We start from the raw sequence: 22,538 nt of genomic DNA on the forward strand, positions 1-22,538 counted from the left end.
GGGTGGGGCTGCTCCCCCGCCCTCCTGCCCATGCCCGCTCTTGCGGGGCCGACCAGGATCATGACAAAAGCACCGGGTGACCACAGGGGCTCTGAAAGGGCTTTCGTCCCTGAGGCGATGGTGACGAAAGCCCAGGGCATCTGGGGACACTAGTGCTGAGACAGGGCCGCCCAGTGGTGGGTGGGGGCCACCCTGGGACGAGGGGCGAAGGGACCAGCCCAGGTCACGGACACAGAGATCTGAGCCCAGTGCTGGCGGAGGCCCAGCTCATCACAGGCCGGCAGGCGGGGCTCCTGCAGCGACGGTTCAGGAGCTGGAAGCCGCTTTGGAAATTTTCCTTTGGGGACTCAGGACAGAGTCATTTCTCTTTCTGAAAAGTGAATAAAAAACACTTAGGCAACGCTAAGATTTCCAGGCTTTAAGAAACCAACAAAAAGGACGAATATTTCACCGTTAAAAGAGCAGCCCTCTGAGCCGGGGCTGAGCTGGCGGCTGTTTCTAGACGCCGTGCACGCTCACAGGCCGCCAGGGCCACAGGCAAAGAGGAAGGACTTAAGGCTGCCCATGGGGGAGGGCAGGGCATGGGGGCGCGTGGGGGGGGGGCACCGCCCACTCTTCCAAGAGCCAAGCTGGCTGGTGGCCTGGGGACAGAAGGTCTCAGGTCTTCCAGAGCCCCAAGGGGCAACGCCGGACCCAGACCGGAGCCTGGACATGGGGACACATGAGAGGACAGGGTGCAGCCGGGCCCCCGGGGGAGCTCCGGACGGGGGTGCCGTCCTGTCACCAGCGGGTCGCCGAAGCGCAGTGGGTTTGGGCTCCATCCTGAGCTGGGCTTCGAGGGAATGGGGGCAGCACAGGAACGTGCTGGTCCAGGCCTGGGAGGTCTGGAGAGCAGACCGTGGGCATGAGGGGGTGGCCAGAGCCTCAGGCCATGAAGTAGCGGGGGGGGGGGGTAAACACGTGCCCCCACGCATCAGCAGCAGGTTCGGGGGTGAACGCCAACGTGTTCTGAGTTGGTCCCTGCAGGCAAACAAAGGCCGGGGGCTGCCTCCGGGAGGGCTGCACCCCCAGAGGCGGCTGAGCGAGGGGGAGGCAGGGGCCTTCCCGAGGAAGCCCGGCGGCTGGTGCAGCGGGGAGGCCGAGGAGCCCGCGGGGCCTCTGGGTCCCCAGGGAGCACTCGGGGGCCCCAGCAGGCGGGGAGGACGGCTGGCTTGGCTCAGGCCCAGCGCTGGGCCACGCTTCCAGGCTGAATTATTCATGTCTGGTAACTTCTAAACTATTTCAGTTTTACATTTTAAATATTTAATAATTAGCCATCAAATATTGATGCAATTTTATTAGCAACCATGGGAGCCAGCACTACAGGGCAATGACTGGGTGTGTGTCCTGTCCCAGCTGGCCATCTGGAGGGACGAGGGGACGGTGGCCTCCTATGAGTGCCGGGCTCTGGGATGGTTTCACAGAGGCGCAGGGCAGTGGCCTGACATGGCAGGGGCCTTCCACTGGTCCTCGCGGACGCCAGCTTCCTGTCCCAAGTTCCAGAAGAGGAGAGGGGTCTGTGTGTGGGCAGGTGCCAAGGGGCACGCGGCCAGCCGGCCCAGATCTGCGCGTGCCCGAGCCAGCTGGGTGGCTCCGGGTCCCCGGCCCCGCCTTCGCCACACAGCACTCAGGCAGGACACCTCTCTCGGAAAGGGCGCGGCGGGGCACCACTGTCCCCCACTGCTGGTTTCTGTGATAGGACAACAGGAGCCTGACACCCACTGGCCAGGGCCTCCTGCCACCAGAGGGGACGGCGGTGCTTGGGCGGTCTGGAGCAGAGGGCCCGGGAACAGTCTCTCCATCATGAGCCCGTGCTCCCCGCTGGGCCGGAAATTGCACGTTTCACAGGAGAGGAGACACTGGCCCTGGAATTACATGCAGATGAGCAGAGCGCGTGCCCACCGCCAGGCTGCCTGGCAGACGCCCGCCTGGGTACGCGCGGTGCCGGCTTTCAAACGGGCGTCTCTGTATGATTAACTGCTCACTCGGCGAGCGGCTTGTCACCTTTGCACAGAGACGATGGGAAAAGACACCAGCAATTACAGCCCACCAGATTATGGGGTGGGAGACTCCCGGGGTGACAGCGGGCGCTCATGTGACATCACATTCTCAGGAAGATGCCCTCCCCCACGGCCGAGACAGCAGCCCGAGCCCCGAGGACGCCCGCCCAGCCAGAGCAGCGCCGGCCTCTTTCAGGAGGGGAGGCCCGGCTGGGCCTGGATGGAGGCCGCGGCCTGCGTCTCACCGGGCTGGGAGTGGCCCCGAGCTGCCCGGCAGACGTGGGCATGGGCCCAGAGAGGGTAAGTGCCCTGCTCAACGACACGCAGCCAGAGAGCAGAGACGCCAGGCCTTCAGGGTGGGACGGGCCCCCTGAGGCCCTCGGGCGCCAGCACGGCTGCGAGGAGCCCCCTCGGTCAGAAGGCTGCCCGCTGCCCAGGCCACCAGCAGGGCCTCTCGGGCGCCCGCGCTGGGTACCTTCGTGGAACGTGCTGCCCTCTGACGTGACTCATCATCTGCCTGCTTGGTCACCACCCATTTCTTCCAACCAAGGCACCCCCACCCCGCAAGGGCGGGGCCCGCGCCGTGCTGTTCGCAGCTGCCCGGGCGGCGGGCGGCGGGATCGGAACCGCTGGTCCAGTGAAGGCCTAACTCGCCCTGAGCACCGGCTCGTCCGAAGCTCTGCGACGAGCCTACGAAGCACCACCAGGCGCGCCCCCCTCTCACGGGCTGGGCACCTGAGGCTCAGGCAGGTAGCAGCAGACTGCTGAAGCCGTGCTCACACGTGTGTTCCCGACACGCACACGCACTCACCCAGGCGCATACACGTGCTCACACAGGCTCACTCATGCACCCATGTGTGCAAAGTCACATGCCTGTTCACACACGTGTGCCGGAGCCAGACACCACCCGAGCAGGGAGCACAACACAAACCCCGAGACAGCACGGGATGGGATGGGGAGCTGCTGACGGCAGGTTTCTGGCAACTTCCCTGCAGGTGCTCCAGGGGTGACCCGGGCAGAGGAGGGGCCGAGGCACTGGGCAGGACAGAGGTTGCTGGAGAGTGGCAGGATGAGGTGCGGCCTGGCTCCCTGGCTCCGGGGGGAGATGGAGCAGGGGACGGAGGCAGCGAGACGCTGGCCGTCGTGGCACCGGCGCCGGCTCCGGCGGAGGTTGCAGGAGGCTCTGGCGCTTTCTGCGCTCCGCCTGCTGCATGTCTTATTAACTCCTGACAGTGGGCTTACGAAAACGAATTCCCTGGAAGGCGAGCTCCCTCTCAGAGGGGGCAGCCTCTTCAGAGCTCATCTTTTATTGACTGAGTCATTTTCGAGTCAATCTGCCTGCTTTCGGCAAGACAAGAGTTTTAAATCTTCTGTTCCTTCCTTCTGAGACGCGGTGGTCTAGTAAGAGCGGCTAATGTACGCGGCCCGGCTCAGGCCTGCAGGTGACGGCTTCTTCAGACAGCAGGAGACGAAGGACAGGAGGACCTCGGAACCGCCGGGCAGCGGAGCAGCCCCGAGGGGCCGGCCGGGGGCGGGGGCGGGGGGAGGACACAGGCTTCCCAGCAGGGCCGGACTCGGGGTCTGGGATGCGGAGCCACCATGTGAAGAGCATTTGGGCTCTGTCTGTAAGAAGGAACGTGCCAGACGCACACGCTCGGCCTGGAAGGTGGGAAGGGGCGTGGGGGAGGCCCCCTGGGGCGGCACACACTTCACCATCAGGACCTCGGACCTGGACGTGGCCCTGGCGTCCCAGGGTCTGCTTGGGGGATCAGCAGCCTGGGTCTCCATCCGAGAAGGGCGCTGGGGACAGCTCCTGCCCAAGAAGGGCGCTGCGGCTCAGAGGGGTCGAGTGACTAACCTGAGGACACACAGCGGTTGGTGGCAGAGTCAGTACTGGAAATCAGGAATCCGTCTGAACTCTGCTGCCTGGACCGACACCCAACCACATGCAGGCCGGTGGCTCCCACCGCTGGTCTGGCCTCCGGAAACACCCTTCTCCTTCCAGCCTTTGCTCAGCTGCTACCTCTCCGAGAGGCCTTCACGCACAAAGAACCACAGCGCCACCTGCACCCAAATGTCCGGCGCAGCGAGGTGAGGGAGGAGGGAGACTCCCCGGGGGTGCGCCCCCCCGCCCCCGAGCCCCTCAGGGGGAGACGGCCCTGCCGACACCTGGGTTTTAGCCAAGTGAGACTTGTGACCCCAGAGCTGCCAGGTGACACACCTGTGCTGTGGAGCCGTGCGGTTTGTGGTGACACGTCTGGCTGGCGGTGTGGTGAGCTGACACAGTCAGATGTGCGCGTTTCCCAGGCCGTGCACTCCCTGGGGGGCGCAGTCATGATCCCAGGGCCATGGACTGTGGGCTGGGCAGCCCTGCAGCCTCGGAGGGCATGGTGTAGACAAAAGGTCAAACGCCAGCCCTGATGGGGCCACGTTCCAACTAGGGACCCAGAGAGACCATGTGGACAAGGCAGGCGGCATCTGGAGGGCGGCAGCGGGCAGAGCGTGGACAGGCCGGGGGCGCCGCCCCAGAAGGACAGCTGGGGAGGCCCTGGAAGAGCGTGGCACAGGCACAGGGACCATGTGCCAAGGCCCAGCGGTGGGGACACGCCTGGACTGCCCAAGGAACGCGAGGGCGGCCCCGACTCACACGTGTCCCCGGGGACGCAAAGAGTCCCTCCACGCACAGGGAGGTGGGAAAACACAAGCCGTCTGTCCGCAGGTGCAGGCGCAGGCGCAGGTGCAGAGAATCTGGACCAGAAGCAGCCCATCAACTGGTCCCCAAGCAGCAGCACAACCAGCAACCGGACCTCAAGGACGAACCCTGACCCTGTACACATACACCAGTTCTCCGATGTGGACCCGAGGCTTGGCGTCAAAAAGCCTCCAGAAGGAAAACAGGAGGCCACAACCCACAAAAGAAGGAAGGGCCAGATCAGGCTCCATCAAGATTCAAACCACGCGTTTCTCAAAGACAACACTAAGGAAAAGAAGAAAACAATCTAGGTGAAAAGGGAGCCAGAGCGTCCCGTGGACTTTTTCCAGGGGAGACGCAGGTGGGCATGAAAACGTGCCAGGCGCCACCGTCTTCCAAGAAACGCGGCTGAACCGAGACACCACCTCCACGCGTCCGGAGGCTCCACCCCAGGCCAGAGAACACGTTAGAAGGACAGGGGCTCCAGGGACATCCCTGGGGGACACCAAATGCTGCCACCACTTTGGAACACACTGCAGCGGCTTCTTCAACACAAATTTATCAGAGGACCAAGCAGCTCCTCTCCCACCGCGGAGACCCGTAAACCTAGGCCACACGCAGGCTGGTACCCAAACGTTTGCAGCAGCACCACCCGCAGCAGCCAAGAGGTGGCGGCAGCCCGAGTGGGCGTCGCCCGATGGGGACGGACACGGTGACGGCGCGGGTGCGTGCAGAGCGGCCTCGGACGCAAAGGGCGGTGGCGCGGCTGCAGCACGGGCGGCCCGGGGGACACCACGCTCCAGGGCGGGAGCACACGCACGATCCCCTTGCCTGGAGGGTCCAGGGAAGACGAGCCGTGCGTGGGACCCAGGGCAGGGCTGATGGGCTGCGGGTCGGAACCGGCACTCACGGCAAACAGGAAAAGGGGTCCTTTGGGCCGCTGGAGCTGAAAAAGTCAGACCCCGGGGATCACACATTCGCTCAAAGTCCCTGTACACGTGAAACAGGGGACGCTTGGGAGTTTAGCTGTCTCCTTTTTAAAAAAGGACTAAGGGCAGTTTTACGTTCAGGGCAAAACTGAGCAGAAGCCACAAAGACTCCTGCACTCCAGCCCACGGGCCGCCTCCCTCACGACCACCAGCCCCGCCAGATGGGGCATCGGTTACAGGGGCCGAGGCCGCCCCGACACGGCACGGTCACCCCAAGTCCGAGTGTGCTCACGCGGGGCGCTGCCCACGCCACGGGACTGGACACACCACGACCTGCGTCCACGGCCTCACTGGCCTGGACGTCTGCGCTCGCCTGCTCCTCCCTTGGCTTCGCGGGCAGACACCGCTGCTGCCGCCGCTGCCCCCCGGGCTCTGCCTCCTCCAGAGGCCGTGGAGCCTTTTGAGACCCGCTTCTCTGAGCAAGGGATGCGCACGTGAGCCGCCTCCTCTGGTCTCTCCGTGACTCCAAAGCCCGGGTGACACCCCATCCCTGGACGGACCACAGTCTGTCTGTCCAGCCACCCACTGGAGGACACCGCGGCTGCCTGCAGGTTCTGGCGGTCACAGGCTTTCGCGTGGACGTGAACTGTCTCCTCTTTGGGTGAAGGCCGAGGAGCGTGACGCCGGTCACAGGGCAGCTGTCTGCACCACGGCGTGCTCCCGCCAGCAGCAGACGAGGTTGCCCCGCGGCGTGCGGGGGTGTCAGCGCTGCAGATCCGGGCCCCTCAGCCGGCGCGGTGCTGGGGCCTCACGGAGGCTGGGGAGTTCGGTCCTGCACGTGCTCATGCTGCCATCCTAGCGACTGGCGGTGGGGACGGGGCCCCACAGACAGCTTCTCTGCACGAAGAGTCCCCCAGAACGTCCCCCCGCCTGTTTTCTGAGCAGGCTGCCTGGCCGGGGCCATCGGCTCCGTCCCAGAGCAGCGGGAGAGGGCCGGGGAGGGGATGCTGGCAGGCGGCTGGGGACGCATCAGGTCTGGCCTGGCTGCAGGACATGTGGGCGCCGCGTCCACGCGGCAGGGTCACCCGGGGACTTGCTCACACGGAGCAGGCCAGGCGGAGCCGGGTGCAGCCGCCGGGAGACCGGCAGGCCCGCCCTGTCCTCGGCCCTGTCTGCCTGCAACCCGGAGATTAAATTACACGACTTCCTTACACTCCAATTAAACGCCTAATTGATGGTGTTGTCCTCACTACCTGACACCAAGAATAAACAAACAGTGTGGGAGAGAACAGCCCGGGACACACAGCGATTAAAGCGCCAACCGGTTTCAACGCAGCACACGGTCTGCCAGCAGGAAGGACAGGGCCTGGTGTCGCGGGCAAGGGCAGCGCCCGCCTCTCACACACCGATAGGCCGGAGGCCCGGAGCAGGCTGAGAACACAGGGCTCTGGGGGCCCCGCCCTGGGTCCCCAGCTCTGGAGAAGCCACTTCAGTGGCAGTGATGACTGTCTCAGCACCTCTGGGCGGCTCTGAGCAGTGGCAGCTCTGGGCAGTGGCGGCTCCGGGCAGCTCTGAGCAGTGGCAACTCTGGCAACGACAGTGACTGTCCCCAGCCCCCCCGGGAGAGTCTGTGCAGACCCCACTGCGCTCTCACCGGGTACGTCACTGGGCTCACAACTGCCCCGGGGGCTTCTGGGCTCAGGTCACAGGTGGGAAAGCTGAGGTCCATGCCCAAACCACCCAGCAGTTCGGTGGCAGAGTAGGGCTTGAACCCAAGTCCTCTGGCCCCCTGGCCCCCTAGTGACCTCTGAACTGGACCCCTTCACCGGAGCTGGCAGGTCACCCCTGTGACCGAGGCAGGTGGCACTGTGGGGCAAAGGACAGACAGGCCCCTGCACATGCAGCTGGGTCAGCAGAGCCGATGCTCACACAGCCGTCACTGTCACTGCACACTCGTGGCACCAGGGCCTGGCGGGTGATCAGCCTCAGCTCAGAGCAGAGGGGACGAAGGCCCAGGGGACAGGAACTGGGCCAAGGTCCCACGGCAGGGCCACGAGGTGCGGACTGGCAGGGTGGTACCTCTTGGTCCTGAAAGTCACCCGGCCAGACTAGGGCTGGGGGAGGCCGGGGCAGCTGCCGAGGAAGTACTGCTGCTCTTCCTTCCCCGCCTCAAGAGTGAGCGTGACCCAGCCCCCCATGCGCCCCTCACCCAGGCACCCAGGCCTCCTGCGGCCAATGTGTGGCCGGCCTCACCAGGGGACCTGGGGCACGGCCATCTGGCAGGTGGGAAGCAGCGGTCGGGGGAAGCCCGAGGCCGGGACGGGCCCTGAGCCCAGGCTGAAGAGCAGAGGCCTGGAGACCTCATTCGGCAGAGACCAAGGGGCGTCTGGTGCACGCGGGGCACAGGCTCCCCTCCCTGTCCCTCCAAACTCTCACAGGGAGGGCGCAGCCGCAATCACAGCGGGACGGGGCTCACGGCCTGCCTGGTGGAGGCGGATGGCCGGGACCCTGAGCTCCCAGCCCTGCAGCAGATGGCGGGGAGGGGGCGCCTCAGGGGGCTCCAAGCACCCAGGGGGACGCCCCTGCCCAGGGGCCGAGAAGGGGGCGCCCTGCACACGGCCCCTCTTTCCCCTGGCACCCTCTGGCCTACCCAGAGAGAAGGCGGCCAGGCGGAAACGCGACACGCCCGCCAAAGTAATTTATACATTTAATGCAACGTCCACAAGACAGAAGACCTGACAGAGCACTTCTGGAATCCACTCAGGATAACAAGCAGGAAAGAAAAACCTGATGGAAAAAAGAAAGGGAAACGCCGTGTTCGACCCCAGACACTAAAGGAGACTTTCAGCTGTTCCTGAAATTCCTAAAAATATGGTACAGAAAAAGGAAATAAAAAACCCAGAAAACGCGATTAGAGATCCTATTATGTGAAAGAATTAAATAAAGCTAAGGACGCATCCTAAACCCAGAGGGAACGACTACCTGAGAAGCGGCACGGGGGCGGCTGCTGGTGGTCCGGGGAAGGGAGAGTTTAGAGCTTGACCTTGCACCAAAAACCAAGAGGCGTTTCAAGTAGATTAGATCTCTAAATATCAAAAAGAAGCCTCCAAAAAATCCCAGAAGGAAATAGAATTCTTTATCAAATCACTGAAGAACGGTCCAAGCTTAAAAGCAATGGAGTGAATAGATGAGATTCCAAAATAAGTTAAAACTTTCTACATAAAATAATCATAGAGAAACACTAGAAGGGAAGCTTCTACATAAACCGAACAAAAAAGGAGAGAGAGGCACTTTGGTCACGATGAGACCATTTAGAGAAGAGGAAATAAAACATTCTCATTTGTAATCAAGGAGACGCACATAAAAAGGAGATGCCTTTTTAGTAAAAAATTCAAAGTACGCAGTAAGGGAGCTGCCGCGGCGGCACAGTGGGTTAAGGACCTGGCCCGTCTCGGTGGTGACTCTGGCTGGATCCCTGGCCGGGCGCAGTGGGTTGATAAGGATCCCGCCTTGCCGCAGCTTCGGCTCAGACGCGATCCTTGGTCCGGGAACTTCCATAGGACCCCAAGCACCTCAACCGAGAGCCGAGGCCGCCGCGCCGACCGCAGTTCATCTGCGCATCAGCTCGGAAAGGACGCCTTCGCGGGAGTGAATTCCTTGTCCACACGCGTGGTGTCGCCCCTCCAGCTCGCAAGCCCTTTAACTCCTCGCTCCGGGCTCTGGAGCTTTGCACACAGATGTCTTTACGTTTTGTTAGAATCACACTGCGGACTTGGACACTGGGGAGAGTGACCAGGAAGGGCGGTGTTTTAAACTCCAGCTTCCGCAGGTTGGCTGTTGGAAGCATCAGGTTCGTGTGGGGTCGCCTCACACACACCACGCAGAGTGTGTTCGGCAAGGCTGCAGGACACGAGAAAGCACGCAGAGCCGAATCACTCCATTAGCTTTTTTTTCTTAAAGCTTCTTAGGATTTTTTTTGGGGGAGGGCTTTTCTAGGGCTGCACCTGTGGTATATGGAGGTTCCCAGGCGAGGGGTCTAACTGGGGCTGCAGCCGCCAGCCTACACCACAGCCACAGCCACATCAGATCCGAGTCTCGTCTGCGACCCACACCACAGCTCACGGCAACGCCGGAGCGAGGCCAGGGATTGAACCTGTAACCTCATGGCTCCTAGTTGGATTTGTTAAGCACTGCGCCACGACGGGAACTCCAGGATTTTTTATATAGACAGACGTGTCACCTGCAGAGAGGAAGTGTCGTGTACCCTTCCTTTCCCACTTTCCTGCCTGGAACCCCCGGGAGCCTGCTCGGGCGCTGAGATGGACACCTCCGCGTCTCATTTTGGACCTGGGGAGCGAAGCCTGCCCCTTCGGCCGTGCGGATGATGCTCTTTGGAGGGCGTGCGGCTGACCTTGGTCCCGCCAGGGAAGCCCCCGCTTTCCTCGCTGGCTGAGCTTTTCCGGGTGTGGAAGGTGGCCAAGGGCTTTCGCTCCAGCAACTGACGGGATCACAGTAATTTGACGGATTACCTCACCTGACATTTGAATGATGAGTCAGCCTTGCATTCCTGGAACACGTCCGTACATTCCTGGAGGTTTTGCTTTTTTTTTTTAAATTTTTTAAAATGACTTTTATGTCCTCCATTACAGTTGATCTACGGTGTTCTCTCTGTCTTCTGCTGTTCAGCAAAGTGACCCCCCCCACACACACACCTTCTTTTTCTCACATTATCTTCCATCACGTCCCATCACAAGGGACAAGACAGAGTTCCCAGTGCTTTGCAGCAGGATGTCATGGCTTGTCTGCTCCAGATGCAAGTTTGCATCTATTAACCCCAGATTCCCGTTCTTTTTGTCTTATCACTGATTTTGAAATCTGAGTAAAATTTGCTTCATACAAGGAGTGGAAGAACGCTCTGTTCCATTTTCTTGAAGAGACCGTGCGAACTGCTGTTAATTCCCGAAGTGTTAGGAAAGTTTCCCATGAAATCGGCTGCCCCGAAGCTCTTTCTTCGAAAGCTCTGTGATTACGGAGCCGAGGAGCGTGATGCTTACAGGACTAGTCAGACTACCCACTGCACCTGGGTGAGTTTCCCGAGGTCTGCCGCTGCTGCTGTCTGGACTCTGGTGCCACCTGGCCTGGGCTCAGAGAGTCGGGAGAAGCCTCCTTTTCTGGCCCGAAAAGGAAGAGGGAGAGACCTCACTTTGCTTCCTCTGCTCATCCTCCGTCTCCGGGCGCCAGGCCGGCCTGCGGAGGCCCGGAGAGGCCCCTCTCTCTGACCCTCTGGGTGGTGGCCCCAGGAGAGCCAGGGAGGCCCCACTGCTGTCCTCGCTGTCCCCTGCTGGTGGTGGCCGTGAGCACGAAGCCCCGGACTTGCGGCCAGAGGCCTGCGAGGGGGCTCAGGAACGGGGGCGGCGGCGGGGGGGGCGGCGGAGTGCAGAGAGCAGGCTGCCCGCAGAACTCCACACGCCACGGAGCTGCCCCAGGAAGGAAGGCAGGACAACGACAGAGCCAGAACATTTCAGAAGAAATGTGAAGGGAAACGCGGGGGCCCTTCCAGCAGACTGGCTCTGAACCAAGTGCCAAGGGAAGTCCTTCCAGCAAAAGGAAACGGTGTCAGAGGGAACGTGTTCTTTCAGGGACGAAGGAAGAGCGACAGAAACGCTCAGTGTCCACGTAAACATCCTGAGCGATTCCTGTCCCCACGTGCTCTTTAAAGTACGTGTGACAGTTAAAAGCCGTAATCACATTTTGCGGTGAGCACCGGCACAGGGCCACACTGCGGCGGGGCGGAGTGTGACCTCAGCCTTCCAAGGCGTCTCACCCTCACGTCGGGAAACACTAGTGACAAGGGCCCTGCGGAAAGGCAGGAGCACGCACACCGTCACTCCTAAACGCGGCACGTTAAAAAGCCGCCGCAGAGAGCATTTAAAAACTAAGGCAATGACAACGCCGCGCTAAAGAGCGTGCGAGGAACCTGAAAAGAGGCAGAGGTGGGGATGAGACAGAGGAGGCACACAGAAGGCGTCCTCCAAGGGAGGCCTGAGTCCCGTGCACTTAGACGCTACAGTGAAGGGAAACTGCTCACACGCACGCGACAGAGGCCAGAAGGCCCGTCCTCACCAACGACCCGGGGACATTTACGAAGACAGCTCACGGTCTGGGCCACCAGACAAATGCTCAACTCAAAACCCTCGGAATTACATAAAGCGTGTTCCCTGAACATAACAAAATTAGGGAAGACGTCAACAGCAGAGAACGACCTGGAAAATCCCCAGGCCCTTTCAAAATAAGGAACACTCGTCTTGGAGTTCCCAGTGTGGTGCAGCGGGTTAAGGATCTGGAGTTGCTGCAGCTGTGGCGCAGGTCGCAGCTGCCGCTTGGATTTGATTCATGGCCTGGGGACTTCCACACGCCGTGGGTGCCGCTGAGAAAAAAGCCTCTCAATTGATGCAGGAAAAGCATGTGACAAACAACATCCAACGTGATAAACACTCAGCAAAGTGAGACCAGACGGGAACTGACAAAGGGCACCTCTGGGGAACACTCAGCTGGTGGCACGCGCACGGGTGGAAACAAGAGACAAGGGCCAGGAATAAAGCCAGGGGGCCTCTTCTCACCACTGGTACCCAACACTGTCCTGAGGCCAGGCTGGGCCACAGGACAAGAACCTGAAGTACGAGGCATCCGTTAAAAGGAAGCTATGAAACTGTCCCTCTTCACAGAAAACACGCCTGCAAAGAAGAAACACCAGAGCTGAGTGACCTCAGCCCAAGAAACGCACAAGCACAGAACAATGGGAAGAGTCAAGACAAACACATTCAGGTGAGGCCGAAAATAAGCAAACAATGAAACAAGCATATTTCTATCAAACCAGAGGTGGGGGGTGTGCTGAAAACAGCAAGATGCTGCCGAAAGACAGAAACCGTCCATCAATGGAGAGACGCCTGTTTTGGATTAAAAAGACTCGTGACATTAAAGATACACATCTTCCCAAACTGATGCATGGATTTCATGGGTTTCCCATACAAATCTCGACAGGACTGCTGTAGATGCAGACGCGCTGAACCCGCAGTTAAACGGAGAGTCAACAAAGTGGAGCTGCCGGGACAACTCTGAAAAAGGAGCGTGAAGTTGGAGGGATTCTGCAGCCGGTTTTAAGACTTAATGTCAAGCTACCAAGACAGTGCAGGGACAGACGGGTCAGTGAACACAAGACGACCCACGTAAATCAGTCAGATGCATCGAGGAAGGTGGCAAAAGGTAACTGGGAGGCAGAAGGATGCGGGAACAAGTAGGCATTTACATGAAAAAGGACCTCAACCCAAGTCTCATGTCACAGGCAAGAATTAACTCAGCAAGGATCACGGTGTTCAATCCAAACTAAAAGACGACTCACGGCAGAAAAGGCAGGAAGGAAGTGTCAACCTTGGTTCGGCAAAGTTCTCAGATCTTACTCCTCTAGGAAAAAAACTGATGACCAGAGCACATTAGAACTAAAAATACCTGCTCTGAGACAGACACTGTCAGGAAACGCAACACTCCAGATGCGAGCGAGGGCAATGATCCAACCGCCAAGGATGCGCAAAGACCCGAGGGCGACTCGGCCCACCCGAGCGGACACGGGAACAGCTAACCTCGCCAGAAGAGGCTCAACGCCTGCCCTGCGGGGGTCAGGGAGGCGGCGCTTAGGGCGAGCCGGGACTCGCCTGAGAGGAGCTCCTGGCGCGGCGAGGAGGTGGAGCTGCAGGTGCGCAGCACGCGACCCCGCAGCCCTGCTCCCCGCGTCGACCCTTCAGACATGCACTCCTGGTCACGGGAACTGGCGGTGACGTCCTGTCCTCCGCTCTCAGCAGTTTTGTGACGACGTCTGGGTGAGCCAGACCCCCGCCCCCGCTGCGGGCTCGGGTTCCAGCCTTAGCGCCTCAGAGGCCTCCCTTTTCAGATCCTCTCCAGGGACCAAGCCAGCCTCCCTCCACCTGCTGCAAGGCCCGGAGGGAAGGGCGCCGATGCTGCGCTGCCGGGGCCGCGGGCTCAGGCGCATCGGACCAGGCCCCCCTGGGCCTCCCGGTGTGGGGGAGCCCCGGGGGGCGACTCCCCCTCGCCTCCCACGTCCCGCAGTCTTCCTGGCTCTTCGGGGGCCCCTCCCGCTGGGAACAATGAGCCGGTCTCCCCGTCCCCTCGGTCCGTGTTCCCCTGGCTCTGCCCCTGCTGATGGCCCGAGGGCAGGGCCGGGTCCTGCGGACGCCTGTTTTGAGTCGGCAGGTGCCACACAAGCCCGCTCTGCCACTCCACCCTCACTTACACACGAGCCCACGGCGGCGGGAGGGGCAGCCCTGGACCCGAGAGCCCTGCTGGCCGGCGCCCCGTGGCCCACCGTGCCTGCTGAGTGGCGCCGGCGGACAGCAGACGGCGGACGTGGGAAGGAGGGTGCGGCTCCGTTGGGAGAGCGGACGGCGTGGGTCCCACCGCAGCCCCCCGGCCGGCGCCCTCCTCCCTGGGCAGAGCAGGCGGGGCTCCGCCGGGGACCCCTGGGGATCGGCTACGCAGCCAGGCGGTGACAGTGTGATCACCTTGTGTGCCACTGACAAGATTCGATGAATATGAATGCACTGCCTAATTAAACTACAATTAATCTCTCTGGCCCAGGCTGGGTAAGGAGGGGGCCCTGGGGGAGGCTTCTGCCATCCAGGGCCACGGCCCCGAGAGGGTTGTCAGCGATTCCTGCCTGTCAACGGCCCAGGAACACCTGGGCACAAGGTCCCCCTGCCAGTTGGAGCCCGGTCACCTGAGGCTGGGCAGCGGCCCCACAACACCCCCCCTCCCGACTCCCAGCCAAGCCCGGTGCCCAGGAGGGCACGTGGCAGGTACAGCTTCTCCCATCACGTCGCAAACTTGGGCTTGCCGCATGCGACAGCGGCCACGACTATCCAGCCTCCAGGGCCGCTGCCAAGGAGCGAGGAGCGGAAGCTGTGCCAGTCCTGGCCTTTGACAAGTGACCTACTCCTGCTGCCGGGCGGGTGCCATCATCCGCCACGCGAGAGGCCCCCTCACCCTGAGCTCTGGGCGCCCTGTTCTCAAGGACGGCTCCTTGGGTTCTCCGAACTTTTCCTCCTGTTTCCACCTCACTGCATTTTCGTCCCACTTTCAGATAAACTTGCTCCACTTTATAAGTCTTCTGTTTAGACTTCCGTTTAACTCTTGGGTTTTTCTTTATTTTTGGCTACACCTGAGGCATATGGACGTTCCTGGGCCAGGGATGGAAGGTGAGCTGCAGCTGCGACCTGGGCCACAGCCATGGCCAAGCCGGACCCTAAACCCACTGCACTGGGCCGGGATCGAACCCACAGCTCCGCAGTGACCCGAGCCGTGCAGCCGGATTCTTAACTCACTCTGCCACAGAGAGAACCCCTCACTCTTAGATGTTTTTAACTTTCAGTAGCTCATTAGTTTTCATTCTGAAACCTTTTAAAGTCCGTTGTTCATGTTCTGGCCAATGTCTCTCCTTGTCTCTCCGAAGGCACAATTTCTTGGGGTTTTCTTCACTCTGAAGGCCTATTCCCTCCAGTTGCATCTTTTCACTTGTTTGCTCTGTGCTGTTTTTCAGATGCTGGACAATCTTAGCGACAGGTAGCAGTGGCCTGTGAGCAGAGGCGGGGCCACCGTGGAGGGAAGAGCCAACTGCCTCCGGGGCCTCTAGGGCCAGTGCCTGTGGGCCTCCCGGGGCTGCACAGGGTTCCAAGGGCCACATGGCCGCCAGGTGAGAGGAGAGGGAGGGCAGGATGGGTGGGGCTCTGGTGCCCACCTGCCTCCCCCTCTACCCTGTTCATGGCCCTGGCCACGCTGTCTGCAGAGCAGCAGGTCATAGATGGGGGCAGGGGGGCCCATCTGAGCCAGGAGCTCTGAGCTCGCAGGTCTCAGAGCCCACACGTCCCGGGAGGCTGCTGCCAGCCTGCCCCCCGCTGCCCCCGGGAACCGCTGCTCTGAGAGCACAAACGGCTGTGTCCAGACGGCCACTCTGTACTGTCATGGGAGAGGCTGTGGTCCACGTGGGCACAGGACTGGGTGAGGAGACCTGCCTGCCTCTTTGCAACCCTGTACAGCAAGCGTCCTCCTGGAGAACGGCCGGGTGCAGCTTTGGGCAAGACCCTGCTGCTTCGAGGGTGCACCCCTGGGACGGAAACTCAGATCTGGCTGACGTGGAGCCCTGGACCTCTGAGACCGTGTGTGCCTGGCGCCGAGCAAGGCTGCCAACCAGGGACACGGGGCCTCGGGCATTTAGAGAAAGGCTGGGTGCACGTGGGGACAGCAAGAGCTGCAGCTAAGACCCCAGCGAAGGAGCCAGGCACAGACCCCGCACCAGGCGGGCTCATCACAGGCCAGGGAGGAGGACGTGACGCCGCACACACTTCCCAGCGCCCACCCTGCAGGCACACGGGGCGAGACTGCAAACGCGCAGGAGGAAGCCGGAGGCGGCTTCCCGGGAGGAAAAGCCCCTGAGCAACGCCCGAGGCGGACGCTGCCTACGCCCTTGCAGACCCGAGAGCCCCGCGCTCCAGAGGGCGGGGTGCCCTCTCCCCAGGCCGCCCGAGGCCCTGAGCGGACGGCAGCGCTGGGCACCCTCCAACAACTGCAGAGGGAGGCCGCAGGTGCCCCCTGGCCTCCGGCCTTCCCCATGGGAGTGGGGTGGTGACCCCTGGGAAGGGTCCTCAAGGGATGCCCTCTGTCCCTGGAGCTGCTGGACCTGCCTCTGCACCGCAGCAGGGACGTGCCCAGGGCGGCGCCTGGTGACCGAGGCACGCAGTGGACGGGCTTGGTGGTCATGGAGCTGCCCGGGAACAACGAGCGGTGACTCCAGAGGCTGCAGCCTGGTCTGGGGCTTCAGGGCACACGAGACCGCACGCTGGAAACGGCTGCTTCTTGCCGTGCGGGCCCTGCTGCAGAGGGCTTGCGGGCTCCCTGAAAGGCCCGCGGGTGGGGAGACACAGTCCCTGTCCCCCCAGCGCACTGGGCTTCCTCGGGATGAGCGGACACACCTGCCGCAGCGGTCGGGGACTCAGCCTCTGGCGCCTGCCCGATTCCTGCTGCTCTGCAGGCCCGCCCACCTGCCTGGACGGAGGCTCCACCTCCTGCACAGCCCAGGGTTGCCCACCGACAGACAGACGGATGGGGAGGGGGCCTACCTGCCACCTCCTTGGACGAGGGCAGCCCCGCGGCGGCCTCCAGGTCGGCGGGGACGGGGCCCCCGGCCTCCAGGGCACGGACCAGCTCCCGCAGGTGCTTGCACTCCTCCTGCAGCTGCTGCCAGTCCTCTCGGAACCGCTGTCTCGCCACGCTGGCCGGGTTCAGGCTCAGGTGCAGCACCTTGGTTCTGCTCTGGTCAAAGTCACCCTGCGGGACCACAGGCGGGAGGTCAGAGCCCCAGGCAGAGCGCGAGCGAAGGCAGAGCGGAGCCGCGTGCAGCCCAGCCACCCCCCCGGTCTCACTGCCGCGTCCCGAAAAAACCCACCCAACCCACCTGCGGAACATCGGAGACTCTCAACACAGGAGCGCCCGTCGCTGAGTCTCGGTACCACTCGTACAGTGACCGGGACGGCTGGCCCTTAGTAGGGCGACGCTTTCAAACGCCATCGGCAAGCGTCCTACTGACCTTGGGCTCTCGCCAGCTTTTAACTCAGCAGACCTCCTGTCTCTTGTCTTTAAGACTGAAACCCAAGACCTGCTTTATAAGATTTTTTTTTTAAGGCTGCATTTGTGGCATATGGAAGTTCCCAGGCTAGGGGTTGAATTGGAGCTGTAGCCACTGGCCTACACCACAGCCACAGCCACGTGGGATCCAAGCCAGGCCAGCGACCTACACCACAGCTCACAGCAACACCAGATCCTTAACCCGCTGAGTGAGGCCAGGGATTGAACTCACGTCCTCATGGAGAATATTTCAGGTTCTTAACCCGCTGAGCCACAAGGAGAACTTTTTTTTAAGATTTTTAAAACACACGAAAACCTCTCAACAACTTAAGCGAAAAACGGTGACGCCACTTTAGAGCCCCCACGGCCCCCGTTACTGCCAGGCCACGTGGCACCGAGGTTGCTACGGTTCACGAACACACAGGGCGCCGCCATGGCTCGAACCCATCCTTCACGCTCCAGGCCCTCCCGGCCCCTCCCGCTCTGGCAGCCTCCACCCGGGACCCCGTGATGCTGAGTGGTCCCACTTCCTGGCTCCCCCGGGCTGACAGTTTCTCAGGCTCCAGACTGGGGGGGGTGCTGACAGGTGTCCTGAAGGTGCCCCATTTTTCTCACAAGTGCCCGGGGTCGCGGGCTGGGGGAGGAAGACCCCAGAGTAAGCGCCTCCTCATCGCCCCACGTGGAGGCCGTTACCAAGGTGGCCGTGGCCCCTGGCTGAGGTGGGTGTGTCCCCTTCGGAAGGACGTCGCCACGCACTCCCTCCCACAGCTGCGGAGTCGGGGTTAGGTCCCTCCCACCCGAAGCCCCCGCGGGAGACCTGTCCCTTCTCCAGGCCCTCGGGCCCTCGCTGCTCTCTGCGCCGACTTCCGGTATCTGCTCTCCGCTGGGTCCCATCATCCTGCCTGGGTTCCTAGGGGCCTGTAACTGGCTCCCCTGTCCACCTGACAGACCCCCATCGAGAACTCAGATCCTGGGTTTGGGGGGGCACTCACCCCTGGTCACTAGGAGACCCTCTGAGCTCATGCTGGTGATTGCCTGCCCCAGGCCTGGAACCCGCACTCAGGCCAGGAGCCCTGCCACTGGGGACGGTGTTGGACTCCGCCACCTAGGCGCTGTGTGTGCTCGCTGTTGCCGGGGGGTGGCTGCCTCCTTGGCGTCCAGAGGTGGCTGACGGCCGGGACACCTGTGTGTACTCACCCGGGCACACGTGCTCACTCGTAGACACTCCCACGCGTAACCCACTGGCCCTCTAGCAAACACAGGTTCACGCGGACGTCGGCGCCTCTAACCCACGTCCACACGGAGCCTCCCAGGGCCCCCCCGCACCTGGCAGCCGCGTACCGGCCCCTTGGATTCAGCAGCCCGTCCAGCGGCACTGGGGTGTGAGCGTCTCTGAGGAGACCCTGCCCGGGCAGCGGACCTGAGCCGGGCGGGCTCCCCTCGCCTTCGGCTTACAAACCCACGCCTTCCCTGCCTGGGTCAGCACCTGCCCCGTCGGTGATTCCGCTCCGTCCCTCTCTGGTTCTGCCCTGGGAGCCCCGTCCTTGCAAACCCTCCCAAAGGCCTGCAGACGTCCAGCTGCACTCTCCGCAAGGCCTCGTGTCCTGTCTCCGCCATCGCAGCATCGCACAGGGCGGCATCACCACCTGAGAGGCCCTCGGTGTCACATCCGGCCCCACCTGGCCCGGCGGACACGTGTCCTTTGCCGGCCTCCGCAGGGGCATCACGTGCAGTCACAGCGTGGAGCCTACAGCCCGGCTTCCCTCTCATCAGCGTGCACCGCAGGGCCCTCTGTGACTCCAGCCGGCTCGTTTGGTTTAACTGCCGAGTACCGTTCCACGGACTGGACGGATCCCGCTGTGTCGGTCCGCTGCTCCTGAAGGACGCCCGGGGCGGGCAGTTACGGCCCCGGCTGCGAGGAAGGGCCGTGCGCGGCTCTGAGTGGACGCGGGTTCCTGCTTAGCTTTTCCCTCCGCGACGCACCCAGGCTGCGGGTCCGTGGGGCGCCCACGCACAACTCTCGCTCGTTGCTGGTTCCGCTGCTGCCATCTCAGCCGGGCGGCGCCTCCCCCACCCGACGTGTCCGGCGGAGTGTCGAATCCCTGCCCTCCACAGCGGCCACCGCAGGAGCTGCATGGGTGCGGGGCCAGTCCGTCCCCCTGAACTTGACTTTCAGAGGGGGAGCGCTCTGTTCCCTCCAAGATCACGGCGGGGGTGATGACACCCTGAGTTGTCGTGTATGCATCCCATCTCTTCCCCCCCCGCCCGAAGGCGCCCGCCAGCCACAGGGCACACAAGGTCAGCTGCGCGGGTGTGAGAGGCCCGCCCAGGGCAGGTGTTAGCTAGGCGGGTGCTGGACAGACTAAAATTCACACCAATACCCGGGACACAGGGTGCCCGTGGCGACATCGTGGGATGGCGTGTGGCGTCACCAGGCATTCAACTCTACGCTGACTGAGGCAGGCTCGTCGGGGGCGCGCAGACCCCGTGCTGGCAGAGGGGACATGGTGCACCCGGCAGGACCCCCCGGGCGAGCGGGGGCCCACGCCACACAGGATCCTCCCGGGTGTCAGGCGTGAAGGTCCCACACGAAATGACAGTATGGATGAGGTCCCTCCCCGCGGGGACGGACCAGCTGGACCCAGGGAAGGGGACACGGTACGGCCACCAACAGCCCCGGGCCAGGCCCGGGGAGGGGCCGGCTCCAGGCAGGTCTCCACTCAGCTCTCGTGACAGCGGGTGACACTGACTGAACGAAGAGAAAAGAGGACGCCTGCTCCTGAGAGCAGCCCGGTGGCTCCCACGTCATCAAGCCGGTCCCCCTTTCCTCTGGCTTCCGGAGACCCCGAGGCGGAAGGACGCCTGCCCTCACCCCTTCCGGGCGGGGACCCTCAGGCTCCTCAGCACGGCGGCGGCGGGGACACGGCGGGAGGGCCCTCCCTGGCCAGCACTGCGCAGGGAGCAGAGGTGGAGCCCACATTGGCCTCTGCTGGAGCTCGTCTGCACACACACACACACAAACACACACACACACACACATGCACGCGCGGGCCACAGGGCTGCTGGGCCGGTCTCCCCACAGCGTCTGGCCCTGGGGCCTGAGGACGTGTGCCGGCCTCGGGTCCCATCCCCCCCCCCACATCCTCCTGGGCGCCCCGAGAGCAGCGGCGGGCAAGGAGGCCGCGTCTAAAGGACCTGCGGGCAGCTCCCCTCGGAGTCAGCCCTCCCTCCTGCAGGTGGCTCCCGAGGGCGCGGGCCTGGAGAGCTCCCTCCGGGGAGGGACCGGGAGGCTGCAGCATCCTCAGACCTTGGAGCCCCGAGTCCCCAGCCAGGGGACGTGTGTGGGGCCTGAGGCCGCTGGACGCCAAGGCAGGGGCCGGCCTCTCTCGCCATCAGCTCGCTGGGCCTCCCTGGTCGGGGGGGGGAGGTCTGGGGCTCGGTGAGGAAGGCGGGTGTCTCTCCCGCCGGGCAGTGAGAGAGAGACCAGTGTGTCCTGATGGGCAGCCTGGGTGCCCCCAACAGCGGAGGCTGAGGCAGCCGAGGGACAGCCTCCTCCCCGACACAGAGACCCTCCACATCCAGCGTCCCACGGCCCACAGCTCTGCTCCAGGGGGCAGGGGGTCGCGCCGCGGACACAGCCCCGCCCGGCACGCGCCCTCCCCGATCCCAGCGCTCCTCCTCTGACTTCAGCAACCCTTTAAACCTGCAAAAAGCAAACCTGGGCCAGCGGACAAGCCCCTGGCTCCACCCGCTCCTTCCCAGGGAGCCAGGGTCCCCCCGCCCAGCCTGGGTCTGGTAGCACTGACTGCGGCCCACCTGCCACCCAGGGGGGACCCGTGCAGGGAGCTGGGCGCAGAGCCTGACCCCGGGGTCACCAGCTCCCTGGCCAAGGCGCTGGCCCTGCTGGGCCTCGGACTGTCCTGCCCAGCAAGTGGGGAGAATGGGGGGATGGTGCCTGGACATGGGGGGGGGGGTGCGGGGAGGATGTTGCTATGGAAACATGAAGCATCCCACAGGCTGGAAAGAGCCGCCCCCTGGCAGCCCAGAGCGCCATGTGCTAGAGAATTTAAAGATCAAACCGAGAAAGAGCAGGGCTTAACCAAACCAAACCACAACGGGGAAGTGCACAGAGCTCTGATGAACTGGGAGAAGCGACACAGCTGTGAGGCCTGCAGGTGCCAAAGCCAGCGTCCAGACCCAGAAGGCCAGGACCCCTGGGTGTTATGGCCAGGGTGGCCCCGGGTGGGAGAACGATCGCTCCCCCACTGGGGGTGAAGCTGCCAGAGCCGCCCCTCCCCAGGGCTCTGGCCCCAGGGAGCAGGCTCACCACCCCACCCTGTGGGTACCGCCACTGTTGGGGCTGGGCTGACCCCAGGCTCTGCCCAGGGAGCCCTGACGCACTGACGCCAGGTCGAAACAGAGAATGCGGAGGCATCCGGGCCACAGAGAGGGCCCCAGGCGAGCCCACAAGGATTGCGATGAAACAAAAACAAAGCCCAGTGCGTGAACTTTCTGACCCCTCAATGCACACGAAAGTCACGTTTACACGACGCTGCAGGCCATGAGGTGTGCGACAGCTTCGCTACCGAAAAGCAAAGCAGAGACGTTAGGAAGACCTTCTCTCTCAGGCCCACCCTGGAGTCAGGACAGTAAAAACCAAAGTAAACAGAGGGGACCTGATCAAACTGAAAAGGTTCTGCACAGCAAAGGAAACCCTAAACAACACGAAAAGACAGCCCACAGAAAGGGAGAAAATCTTTGCAAGTGAAGCGACTGACAAGGGATTCATCTCCGAAACTTATAAACACCCCCTAACCGCTCCATACCAAAAAAAAAAAAAAAAAAAAAAATGAACAACCCCATCAAAAAATGGGCAGAAGATCTAAGCAGACGATTCTCCAAAGAAGACATACGGATGGCCGAGAAACACATGGAAAGATGTTCAACACCACTCCTCATTAGAGACATGCACATCAAAACCACTGTGAGGTACCACCTACACCAGCCAGAATGGCCAGCATCCGAAAGTCTGCAAACAAGAAGTGCTGGAGAGGGAGTGGAGAAAAAGGAACCCTATGACACTGTGGGTGGGATTGTAAACTGGTGCAACCACTGTGGAAAGCAGTATGGAGATTCCTCAGAAAACTAAACATAGAACTACCATCTGATCCAGCAACCCCACTCCTGGGC

At 62.3% G+C, this 22,538-nt stretch overlaps 1 protein-coding gene across 6 annotated transcripts in view; it reads right to left on the reverse strand.

The window, feature by feature from the left end:
- Nucleotides 1-22,538, reverse strand: part of MAD1L1 (mitotic arrest deficient 1 like 1) — a 309,825-nt gene that overhangs the window by 47,606 nt on the left and 239,681 nt on the right. For 5 of the 6 annotated variants that reach the window (XR_014839939.1, XM_085016334.1, XM_085016335.1 and 2 more), the window contains one exon: nt 16,844-17,051. Coding sequence is in view for 4 of the 6 variants with exons in the window: in XM_085016334.1 (XP_084872460.1) it covers nt 16,844-17,051 (208 nt within the window). In the remaining 2 variants the exon portion in view is untranslated. Of the gene's footprint in view, nt 1-16,843; nt 17,303-22,538 lie in introns of all 6 variants that reach the window. The other variant, XR_014839941.1, reaches the window with a different exon arrangement.

This window comes from Sus scrofa, chromosome 3 (genome assembly GCF_054392235.1).
Source record: "Sus scrofa isolate SSC_HxYL_T2T_F1_AM1 chromosome 3, Sscrofa_HxYL_maternal_Yorkshire_Landrace_v2.0, whole genome shotgun sequence".
Taxonomy (NCBI): Eukaryota; Metazoa; Chordata; class Mammalia; order Artiodactyla; family Suidae; genus Sus; species Sus scrofa.